Source organism: Chelonoidis abingdonii, chromosome 7, assembly GCF_003597395.2.
Source record: "Chelonoidis abingdonii isolate Lonesome George chromosome 7, CheloAbing_2.0, whole genome shotgun sequence".
Taxonomy (NCBI): domain Eukaryota; kingdom Metazoa; phylum Chordata; order Testudines; family Testudinidae; genus Chelonoidis; species Chelonoidis abingdonii.
Window position 1 is genome coordinate 10450157 of NC_133775.1, and position 11831 is coordinate 10461987.

The 11831-nt window shown below is 39.5% G+C and overlaps 1 protein-coding gene across 1 annotated transcript; it reads left to right on the forward strand.

The window, feature by feature from the left end:
- The first annotated feature begins 5491 nt into the window (after positions 1 to 5491).
- Positions 5492 to 11145, forward strand: CDKN2C (cyclin dependent kinase inhibitor 2C). The gene is made up of 2 exons (XM_032767271.2): positions 5492 to 5898; positions 9271 to 11145. Exons 1-2 carry the CDS (start codon positions 5770 to 5772, stop codon positions 9649 to 9651), a joined length of 510 nt encoding a protein of 169 aa, XP_032623162.1. The 5' UTR covers positions 5492 to 5769; the 3' UTR covers positions 9652 to 11145.
- Positions 11146 to 11831: the final 686 nt, after the last annotated feature.

Sequence of the window (11831 nt, forward strand, 5' to 3'; positions counted from 1 at the left end):
GATTTATTTTAACTTCATCCCTTCTGCTTGGCATTTTGACATAGCTCTGTATTCATGACAAATGTTATTTCACTTTTGAAACGATTGCTCATCAGTATGATGATAAGGCTATTTCTTCACACGCTTTTTCTAGCAATCACTGGTTTGACCCGGATTACTTGTTCCCATCTAGCATGACAAAGACCTAGGTGTATTTATGTTGTGAACTATACTGTGTGTACCTGAATTAAGGTGTAACTCAGTGGAGCTATGAGTCACAGGATGAAACATCAAATCATGATTGTCCCATTGAGGCCTAAGCAAGATACCATTTCTCCCTCCAAATACAGCCCACATGGAAATGCCTCTCTCAAAGAGAACACTCATAGAAGTGTTTTAGCTATCTGTTCTGTTTACGATTAATGCAGGACAGAGATAGTTTTGCCTTTCTGTAACACAATATCTGGTTGCTTTGTATATAAACAGATTGTTACTGATAAACAAAACAGGTGCTTTCATTGTAACATATATAAATACAGTGATTCAGCTCCAAGACAGATGAATTGTTCCCTAAACATGATTTCCTTTTTCTTTTATAATACATGATTTTTTTTATACACTGGGCAAACAGTGACTTCCTTTTAATGAGAAAAAAAGAAACAAGGGATGGCTAGATGTGCAAGATTAATTTCTCAGTCCTTGTAACTCCTCTCATATAGGAAACCATCAATTTGTCATAGGTTTATGATCCAATAGATGTTAACATGAATAATAGCCCTTACTCTCAGGTTTCCCACAACAGTACTTTAGGTCTCAGCTCCATTACATATCATCACTAAGCTTGTTTCATAATATTTATGCAAGTCCTAGTTTTTAGCCTTATTTGTTATTTTTAAATATATGTCTTCTAATGTTTTCCTTCTCTCCTCTGCCTATATACACAGTTTGACTCTTTAACTGGCTAATTAATGCAACTTGTTTTATTCTACCCCTACATAATTTCTAGTTACTTCGCTGACACCTAAGGTCAAACACAGAATCAATCACACAGCCTTCCTAACATTACAGGATGGACAAGATCTACATTATAACATTTTGCGATTCTAGATATTCTCTTCTATTTTAAGATATATAGAGTTAGTTCTTGACTGATTTCATTTTCGGGTTTGTAAGACGATATATACAAGCCTGTTCAGAGTAGATGTGCTTCCTGCTGATCATCAAAAAAATAATGGCAGGATTGATACTAAAAGGGAGGAGGGAGAGGAAAACAGAGAAAGAATAAGTCACAATGGAAGACATTAAAGAAAAGGAGGGTGATTTAGGAAAATAAACATTACATACAAGTTACAACTGCAGACGAACTTCGAAAAGTTTAACTATCTGTCTGCAGGTTAGACCATTTGCCCACAAGAAAGCGGTAAAATAGCAGGACATAGAATTATGAAGGCACGTTGCTAGATGCTAATAAGAACTGTGATCTTTATGATACAGTTGGCTTGTTTCATATACTAAACAAACGTTTTATAATTTCACGGTGAACTATGACAATATCAAAGCCCTACTTGTGATGGAAAGCAAAATATGTCATTCAAACTGGATATTCTGCTTTGTCCTACTCCTGTTCCAATTCATGTTGACTGGGTTTGCAGTAGAGATTTACTACACGTTGTTAGTTTAATCATTCTAGTTTCACTTTACAGGATTTATAGACGACGCAGCTATTACTGCCACACTATCTCCTTTTTCCACTGCTTGACATTACAAACAATTCTGTACTATATACACTGCGTGGTTCAATACCAGAGACAATATATGCTCAACTATAAACAAATCTACCCACATATCAAGACAAAGTAACTATAATAAAGGCTGAAAGGCAAGTTTTGTAAATTGGATCAAAGCAAACTATTTTCTGTCAGTAATTTAAAACTCTGGTTTAGTAATTAGCGCTGCAATATTACTCACGGCCATCAGCTGTAGTCAAAGGTTAGTTACCTGGTGCTCATCAAAGCAATATTTGAAGCGAGAAGTAACCATCTTAAGTTAAATAAAGAGCAGGATTGGGGCCAAAATGAGAAAAAGATGAAAAATGTTAAATCTACGTTATGTCACATGCAGTCCAGATTACAGTAATATAAATAACTTCGTTTATTCCCCTCACAACTTTTAAATGAGCCCCAATCTGGGTGCTTCCTATACATACTAGATGAATTATAAATGGTACTTGGAAGGTAGGGAAGTCAGGTGGGTACATGTTTGCAGAACTCCGTGCGATGTCCGATTATTATACCTGTGTGCAGAGGGTTTGGGGATTTTTTGATTGTTGTGTTGAACGCTGATACAGCTCTTTCTGATTTATAAGATATGTCTCTCTATAATTGTTAACAGTAATTAATTACAAACAACATGCTCCTTCCTACAAATATTTTAAAAGGACATACAAGGCATCCGGTAGTATGATGCTACTTTTCTGCCTGGTCAATTTAAGCTGCACAAGAAAAAGAGGCCTTCAGTGCCTCAAAGTAAACGATTTTTGTGACTATGGCCAGTCACTTTTGTTAGCTGAAATTATTAACAAAAGAAAGATTCTTCTTCTTTAAGTGTCCTATACAGAGATTAGTAAAATAATATAATATTTATGGCTCAACTTCTGCAATGACTTAATCTACATATAATTCAATTCAAGTTAATAGACTTGAACTAGGTGTAAGTCAGCTCAGAATGTATTTGCAAGCTACCTAGTGCAACACCCTATTCTAAATAATATTGTAATATAATGTCTGTTTTCAGAAAACCAGTGTTATTGAAAACATACATTTCTGGAATTAACTTTGAAGGTAGTTAAAAATCACACTTCTGCCTAGAAAATTGTTACCCCCATGGTTACTTATAACATGTAGGTTTATTATAACAGAATTGTAATAAGTATTTGCTCTTTTTTCATCTTGTTTGCTTTGTGCATTTGACAATAATGTGACCATAGTCAGTTTCACTATTGCCTGTGCTATTCGCTGTAACAGTCCGTTCATCAGCTTCCCTTGTTGCATGTGTCAGTTTTTCACAAAACAATAGGGAAAAGAAAAACATTTTAAAAATAAAATGTGGCTGTGAAGCCACAGAACTTTGCCAGGAGACTCAGAAGCATAAGCAGTACTTACAACTTCTTTTAACTTGCTCTTTGACTACCTATAGTTCAGATTGACATGTCCCTTTAAAAACAAATTATATTTCTAGCATGAGGCATTTTAAATCAGGCCTTGGACTTGCGCTGCCTACGCATACAAAACTTGCATTGTTGTCAGTGGGAGTTTTGCCAAGTAGGGAGTGCAGGATCGGATCCTTTAATTATCTGATACTGTTTCTAAACAGTTAAATTTAAACAACATCTATTGAGTTAGGCAGAGTGTGTATTAAAATAAATGTTTTGCTTATGCATGGAAAATAGAATGTAAGACTATTTATCAAAGGAACATATTAGGTATACTTATGTGGGAGTCCTGACACTGACGCCGAAGTACAGCATAGTATTCAGAGCGATGACCTGTGTGGAATTCAGGCTTCTAAGGCTCACTGATTTTAGAGCATTTCAGTATTCAAAATCATTTACAATTCAAATGATTTTAGTCACCTCTGGCAATAAAATCCTCACGCCCTCTCATCGCTACTTGTTTCTCCTTGGACATACAAGTGGATCCCGCATTTCTTCCATTATAGCCCTATGTATTTTTCCACTGAACATGGCACTTTGCAGTTTGTCGAGGATGCTAGAGACAAGAGAAGCAAAGGTTTCTGCCCTGGATTATTGCAGTTCACAGTTAGAATCATTTGACATTGACCCTTTAGCCATGACCTTGTCTCATGGGCACCTGGGAACTGCCTCCTTTCGGAATGGTAACTACACTCTGTTGGCTCGATGCCGCTCTCATTGACTTCAGTGGCAGGTCCCACCCCACATTTACTTGCATGAGAAAAAGGACCTGGCCGGTGACCCTTCTATGGACTGCCCACTTGAAGACTGCTATGGACATGAGCCTCTGTCCTTAACTAGTGTCCTGATATTACAGCAAGAGAGCGTGGCAGGAACGTTGCCTGATGCTACTTCAGCGGAAGGCAGGAGACTACAGTGTGGGGTGCCTGCCCACAAACACATTTCCACAGCCCTGGGATCCTAGCATTGGCCCTGCAGCAGCGACAAGGGAAATCTCCTCTTTAGGCCTCACCAGGGGCCCTCTTGCAAAGCAATCGGGGTGGTGGGGCTTGTTCTTCTGCGGCATGATTTTAACTTTGGATGCCACACGAAAAACAAGAGCCTGAGTGTGCAAACCGCCGCTCAACGCTCTGCCCCGGGCCGCTGGGGCCTGCGCGGTGCGTAAAGGCGAAGGGGAGGGTGTGCGCCGACGCAGGCCTTCCTGCTCGCCTGGCTGCGGCACAGCAACTCCGCCGGGCCTCCTTAAATCTCTGCCGTTAAAATGTGGGCGGGTATTTCAACTCAAAAAGCGCTCAAATTTTTTTTCTTTTCAAAAAAAGCTGATGAGGTTAAAACAGGAGAAGAGGAAGGAGCGAGACAGAAACCGGCCGGGTGTCCGGGGGGGGCGACAGAAGCCGCGATTGTCCGGGCAGCAGGCGGCTGGTTTGGCAGATCCTGGCGAGGAGGAAAGTCGCTGCTGTCACTGAGGCGGCAGCTGCTTTGCAAGGCTGGGACTGGGGACGGTGGCATAGCAGGTTCGCTGCCGCGGCAGCCGCTCGGCGCAGGGGAGCCGGACCTGCGCTTCCCTGCTCCAGGGGGGGTCCGGGGCACATCGCAGCCCAAGCCGCTGCCTCCTCCCGCTCGCTGCGGAAAGCGAAAGAGGAACACCCCTATCCAAACAGCCGGCGGAGCGCTGCGGCACGGCGAGCCATAGGCGGGAAGGGCTCGCCCCGCGGCTTGCAGCTGTAATGCCGCCGTGTACCTTGGAGATCGCACCGGCCGGCTAGATGGAACAGCCGCTGCTGCTGGGCTTCTCCTCCTTTCCGTGAGCCCTGACGGAGGCGCTGGCACCGGCATGCAGCCGCCCGCGGACAGCCACAGGACCCGGTGCCCGTCTGAATGCACCGAGCCACCATTGCTGGGGGCTGCCGAACCTCCGCATAGGGCGGCAGCCGCTGGGGAGCACGGACGCCGTCTCCTCCGAGGAAGATTTGTCCTGCTGCTGAAACCGAGACACGTCAGGGTGAAGGCAGCTAGCGTGTGAGCTGTGCGGCGGATCAGCCTCCCGCTGTCTCCCCTTGGCTTTTTTTTTTTTTTTTTTTTGCGTACTTGGCTTGGAATAAGCGCAGCTGCCTGCGAGGAAGTGGGGGGACCCCAACCGATAATGGCTGCATGCGGCTTAAGAAGATTTCTCTGCGAAGTTGTTCCCGCTGAGTCTCAAATCTCGACTTGAATAAGGGTGGGTTGTTTTCTTCTTCAGTCTGAGTCAGTCTCCTAGGTATGTGTATATATGTTATCTGTAACATATATAAGATATTATATATTAATATTTCCCGTTTAAAATGGCCAAAATCCATAATGTGAGTTACTCTACGTGTAGAAGCAAAGAAATATTCTTTCAAGTGGAGCGGCAGTTTTGCTGAATAATCACGTGTGAATTTAGGGGCGGGCTTTTGGCAAGCAGTTTTTTACGAGTATTTACTACAAGGTCTACTCCAGAAGATTAACCATCCCAGTCCTTCTGTCAGTCTCCGATGTCATGCCTGGTTAAAAAAAACCCCCAAACTCACCTTTTTTTCGATCGTCAGTCACCCTAAAGAATGGCCGAGCCTTTGGGGAACGAGTTGGCGTCCGCAGCGGCAAGGGGGGACCTAGAGAAACTTACTAATTTGTTGCAAACGAATGTAAACGTCAATGCCCAAAATGGATTTGGGAGGACTGCGCTGCAGGTTGGTATCCAGAGAGAGAGAAAATATTTCATCACTGCTACCTACGTGACCCGGGTTGCTGAAAGACAACGTTCTAAATAGGCTGGTGTAACCAAATTTCTGTGTTTTTTTTTAACCTAGTTGGTTGCCATATTTTATAACTTTAGTGGCTCTAACTCCCTAAAATGACGTACTTGAAATGCAACTGGCCAAAAACCATTATTTTAAACGGGGATCATCCTCAATATCAAATAGACTGCGAGTTTAATCAGTTTTATTATTGGGGGAAGGGGAAGGAAGGCAAAGAAAAGGTTGGCGAGATGAAAAGAAACCATCCTAGCTGGGCACTGTTTCATAGATTTGTAAACATATACGGTATTATTATTTGAGGTTTTGTGTTGTTTTTAAAAAACATACGGTAGAAAAATACATTAATGTTCTCGATTATTTATTCTGGAGTGGATGGTACTTTTCCTTTATACGGTGTTTGTGACGAATGACCTTTCTGCATCTGGACACATGCTGCACAGGCACTGAGTACCTTTCAGATGTACATTAACAGTTAGACGAGTGAGTTAGAGGTCCGTCTGAATCACTTGCCTATCCATTCATAATTAAGGCTGAATAAAAATAGTATTTTTAGACCGGACACTAGTGGATGAACTCAAGATTTCATTTCGGAGGCTATAGGGTTGTATGTCCTAATTTACAGTATTTAGATTTGGAGGCAGTAGTTGGAACTGATCCAACCGCTAAAGATTGGAATTGGTTAATTTTTTTTCCTCTTAGGATCATCATAATGGTGGTGAAAATGTTAGAATACAGACAAAAACGTGAAACTGGCAATTTTTAACTGGGGTGAAATTCTGTGGTGTAGGAAAATGTGAAACTGAAGTCATAGTTTTGTTTTGTTTTTCTAAGTTCACACTTTTTAAAATCATGTCTCTGTTTTAAAATACGAACTACTGTTCACTTCTGAAATGTTCTTTTCAGGTACTGTGTTGTTTGCGATTGAAATCCAGACACTTACTGGGTCTTTGGCTTAAAATCAAAATGCAGGACCTGGAAAAGAGGAAATTCTTGTCTGAACACAATAATCATTCTTATTTTTCTGTTTCAGTTAAACTCAAGAACTATACGATGATCCTTGCACAATTATTATTATTATTATTATCATCACATAGGTAGGGGATTGTGCGACACTGCAGGCACCTTATAAGAAAATGAAATAACTTGTATCTAAACCTCACACAAACTAACTTCTGTAGGAAATCAGGAAACGTTTAACCAAATTTTTTATCCTTAAAATTAGGCTGAAAAATTCAGTTGCGCTGCAGTAAATATAAGGCTTTAAAAAATAACAATCAACGGACTTAACTTGAGACTTATTTGTACACAGTGGCATACCACATAACTATCTTAAACATAAGCATCCATCTGATAATATTCACTTTTATTGCAGCTTAATCATCATCGATTTAATGAACTATAACAGTCAAAACAGAGTTGTCTGTCTACTTATTTTCAGTACGCATAAAACTGAAACATGCTGTGGGTAGGTGACAGAGATCAAGAATATTGTCAGTCAACATTTTCAAATATTGTTCACTCGGTAATGAACCGGATGAAAGTGAAATTGTATTCTCCTATGCAATTATGCTAATTTAAACAACTACTTATAGATATTTTCCTCTGCACTTTTTCTTTTTGATGATGAGTAGTCATGCAGGCCTCAGATATTGAGTTTCCAGCATGACCTCCTTCAGGTTTGTTCCACAGATCTCTCTTACCGCACCCCCCCTTAACGCCCCCCACTCCCAAATTACAGTGTCACTGATATTTGAAGCCACAATTGTATCCTAAATCCGACTAGCATTATCTTTCATATCACACCGAAGTTTTAGGGTTCGCAAGGAATCGAGGATGGGCTCCCCAAAAGAATAACAGCTACGCCTAGGATTTACCAAACAATAAGAAAAAAGGGGGAAAAAGAGGACGATGCCCTCACTTATTTTCCAGAGGTATAGCCGTACCTCTTACAATCTCTATCCAGAATTGAAAGGGATGGCAGGTAATGTAAAGGAAACAGTCAGTTATCTCTTATCACAGATAACCTTTCCTCAATCCCAACTCTATCCTATCCTATAACAATATGTATTTTCTATGTGCCTTTTTCACAAAGCCTAATCTACATTTACTTTTCAGTAACAGCAGGTTTTCAACACGTCATGTAGAATTTGTAACTGGTGGTGACTACTGTAACTATAATCCTTGTTTATGCTAGTAGAAGAAAGCTTCTTTGCAAGATTTTCAAGATATCGGTTGAAAATTTCTAAAGAAGTAAAGAAGGTGTCTTTCCCTTATCTGATGTTGATAATAAATTTGTCTCCTGCGAGAGTAGGTGAATACTTGGTCTTGAAAAAATATAGACTGTAACATGGGAAATTATAAACGATCTATCTTGTTTCATTCTTTTAAAGACTGAAGGGACAGAAGTTCTGGCGAACTTTGGGGTCAGGCCAAGCCACTCAAACCCCTAATCAGAGATGTCCCTGTGCTCAGTTATAATAGCTTAATGATGTGATCAAACAAAGTTAAAGAAATAAAGTTTTACTTAACAAAAAGAATCATTAGGAACACTGATCGCTCTTCTTAAGAGGGTTATTTTTAACAACATACATTGACAGATTGCTTAGACAGAAATTCTGAAGCTCTGAGATAAAAATGTTTGTTTTACAAGAACGTATGTGAACTTTAAGTCATCGCTCTTAAGTTCTCCATTTTGGGCAGCACACAATGAAGCACAGATCTTGTAGAAAACGTTGAAGGTTTATTTTCTTTATATAGAGAACTACGGCACATTTATACGGTCAGACTGACATTTAATGATAAGAAACAGACAATTTAAACACTTATGAGAGAGTTTATCCTACATTTTGTGTTACTAGAAGAATAAATATCAGTCTCAGAAAGTCACCCATCTTATACTTAACGAGTTTAAAGAAGTTAATGAAAGTTTCTCTATTTATAAGTGAAACCGAATTATATATAGATTTTAGCCATGACAAAGCTGAGATAGAAGCAACATTATAAAAAAGCATGATAACCTCAATATTCCACACTAGCTCATTTTGATATTAATCTCCTGTACGATAGAAAGATATTTCACACTGAAAGAATAAACTTATTCGTAAATTTACTGGGGCTAGTGTAGAAATTGGAAAGTTAAGTTTACCCTCACCTCAATTTTCTATCGGGGTCCCTCTGCAGAGGTAAAATAGGTCTCCAACAGTGACAAAGCTCAAATATAAAAAGGAAGATTCTAAAACAAGTGAGTGAAACAAGCAGTTCTAATATTATTTGGAGTATTAAACTCTTATTTTTCCTCTTTAGGTAATGAAACTTGGGAATCCTGAAATTGCCAGGCAGTTGTTAATGACAGGTGCTAATCCTGATCTGAAAGACAGTACAGGGTTCGCTGTAATTCATGATGCAGCCAGAGCGGGTTTCCTCGACACGCTGCAGACTTTACTGGAGTTTAACGCTGATGTTAACATTGAGGATAATGAGGGAAACCTGCCATTGCACTTGGCAGCTCAAGAAGGCCACCTCCCAGTAGTGGAATTCCTTATTAAGCGCACAGAAAGCAAGGTGGAACATCGGAACAAGAAAGGAGACACTGCCTACGACTTGGCTAAGCTGTACAAGAGAAACGATGTAGTTAAACTAATGGAAGGCAGCACTTTAAGTGCAGAAGCTACAGACATGAATTAAATCAAACACGGACAGCTTCTTATTGGGACATTAAGGCTTATAGCCCTTGTTTTTAATAACATTTATTACAACGTTTTTCTTTTCTTTTTAAATAAATAGTGCAAGTCTGGTGAAACTGCAAAGGCGTCGATTTTCTCGCAAAAGAATATATTTAAAAATCACACCAATAGCATTTTCCTGCACCTGCCATCCGCATAATGCTAGAAAAGAAGACAACATGGACATATGTTGATCGCTTTTGCTTAGTCCCTGCAGTGTATATTTTTATACTTTCTTCGTTTGATGTAGGTCACTAATACTAAAAAAGATAGATGCTAAAATGCTTTATGTTTCTGACATTTACGTTTTAAAAATGTTTTACTGTGATGTTTTTTCTTAAGATCATGCCTAGCAATTTGAAGCACTGCTTCTGACAAAACAGGATGTTAAAGGGTGTAGCCTGTGGTTCAGGCAAAGCTTGGATTAAAGGACATTTGGTCTGTAAGGACAGCAGGATAGAGCTCTACAAGTGTTAGGAAATAGCTGCATTTGGACACTAATAAAAGTTTGTAGAACTAGGTAGTTTGCTTTCTAAACTGAGATTATACTTTTCTTTTTCACTGTATTTAATCTTTCACAAATCTGCTTCTGAAATTGATGAACAGAAACAATGTAAGTGCCTTTTTTGTTTGCCAGAGGTTAAAACAGTTAAGTTTGGTTGTTCGTGTTTTCTGTGCACTGAACAATGCACTTTCCTAGTTTCAAACCAAGCAGCAGACAACCGTTGTCAGAGGAAAGAGTATAATAAGGCTGTGATACCAACAGAGAGATCCTAGTTTTCTGGTCACTCCACAGTCGAAGAGAAGGTAGACGCTATTTAAGAAATATTTACTTTCCACCAACTTTTTATTTTAATTAACCATTTTACTATAGCTGCATCTCACAAAACGTGGATATTTGAATACAATGGAATTTAGAGGGTATCACGTTTGCTTTTAATATTATATTATCGCTTGCACGTGAAACGCAACACAAGCCTGAATATTTTAATTGACAATACGGTTGGTAGTATTTCGGAGACCCACAGTCACTTACCAGCTGATGCTGCGCAGTGCTGAGCGCCTTCAGCTTCCATGAATGCAATGGGCGCTGACGATGCTCAGCATCTTGTGGGACTGAGTTTATTGTCAACATTTTATACCATGTTATAGGTGTTAGTTGTCTGGCAAATCAGCAGTTTGAAGTGCTTTATTTTTAATCTTCTAAACATTTTGACTGCATTAAAGAGATGGAATCAAATCAATGTAAAATGAACACATTTACAAATATCAACAAAATAGCATTGAAAGGGGGAATATACTTTAGATACGATTATTTTAACTTTTCAGCAAAGGTTTTATCCCCAAAATCAATAACCATTGTTTGAAAATAATTTTTCAGAAACTGTTTATCACATGTTTACTAGGCACTTGCTGTTACATTGCTGTGTTCTTGATTAAAAACCTCTCTGACAGATGGAGCTGTGTGCATTTATTTTCAGTTTTATAATTTTTGTTCATAAAGAATCTGTAAATCAACCCTAAATAGGACAGAGCATGTGGTGCACGTTTTATGAAAGAATCTACACAATAAATTACACGAAGATTAGTAAAATAAACATCTTTAGAGTTATTAAAATGTTGGAGTGCAATTCACAATCCTATAGGGTTACGTGGCCACAAACAAACCCCTGCTGGTCCTCACAGAATGGCCTTGTCACTTTGCCACTCCGCCTAAAACATTGCGTTATGTCCTCATTAGTTTCCCAGCTTTACAACTAGTCATTCACATTATTCATCGTTACACTATACAGCTGAGTCTCCACTATGTTTTCTCACTTTCTCCCCCACGCCCACAGGGAAACAGTCTCTAAATCTGAAGGCAAATTTCATCCTTGCTTCTAAGTCATCTGCTATACTAAGCTACATCTCCCTCCGGAGCTCTACAAGCCTCCAATTTTAATTTAAACCGAATCGGTGTAATTAGTTCCTTACTAAAAACATCCTCGGCTCCAAATAAAAAATAGTGGCATTCATTGCAAGGAATATGGCTGAGTTACAACGGACTTCAGACCCCTTTTTACAGATGGAGGGTGTTTTCTAACGAGACCAAGCTCTAGCTAGCAATGTGTATAAATAATATACAAAAGCACTTCTCTGATC

Bases quoted from the DNA above. Each gene is read 5' to 3' on its own strand.
- CDKN2C (XM_032767271.2), top strand. From the start codon at position 5,770: ATGGCCGAGCCTTTGGGGAACGAGTTGGCGTCCGCAGCGGCAAGGGGG. The intron at 5,899-9,270 runs GTTGGTATCCAG...TTTCCTCTTTAG, and splicing joins TTGGGAGGACTGCGCTGCAG to GTAATGAAACTTGGGAATCC.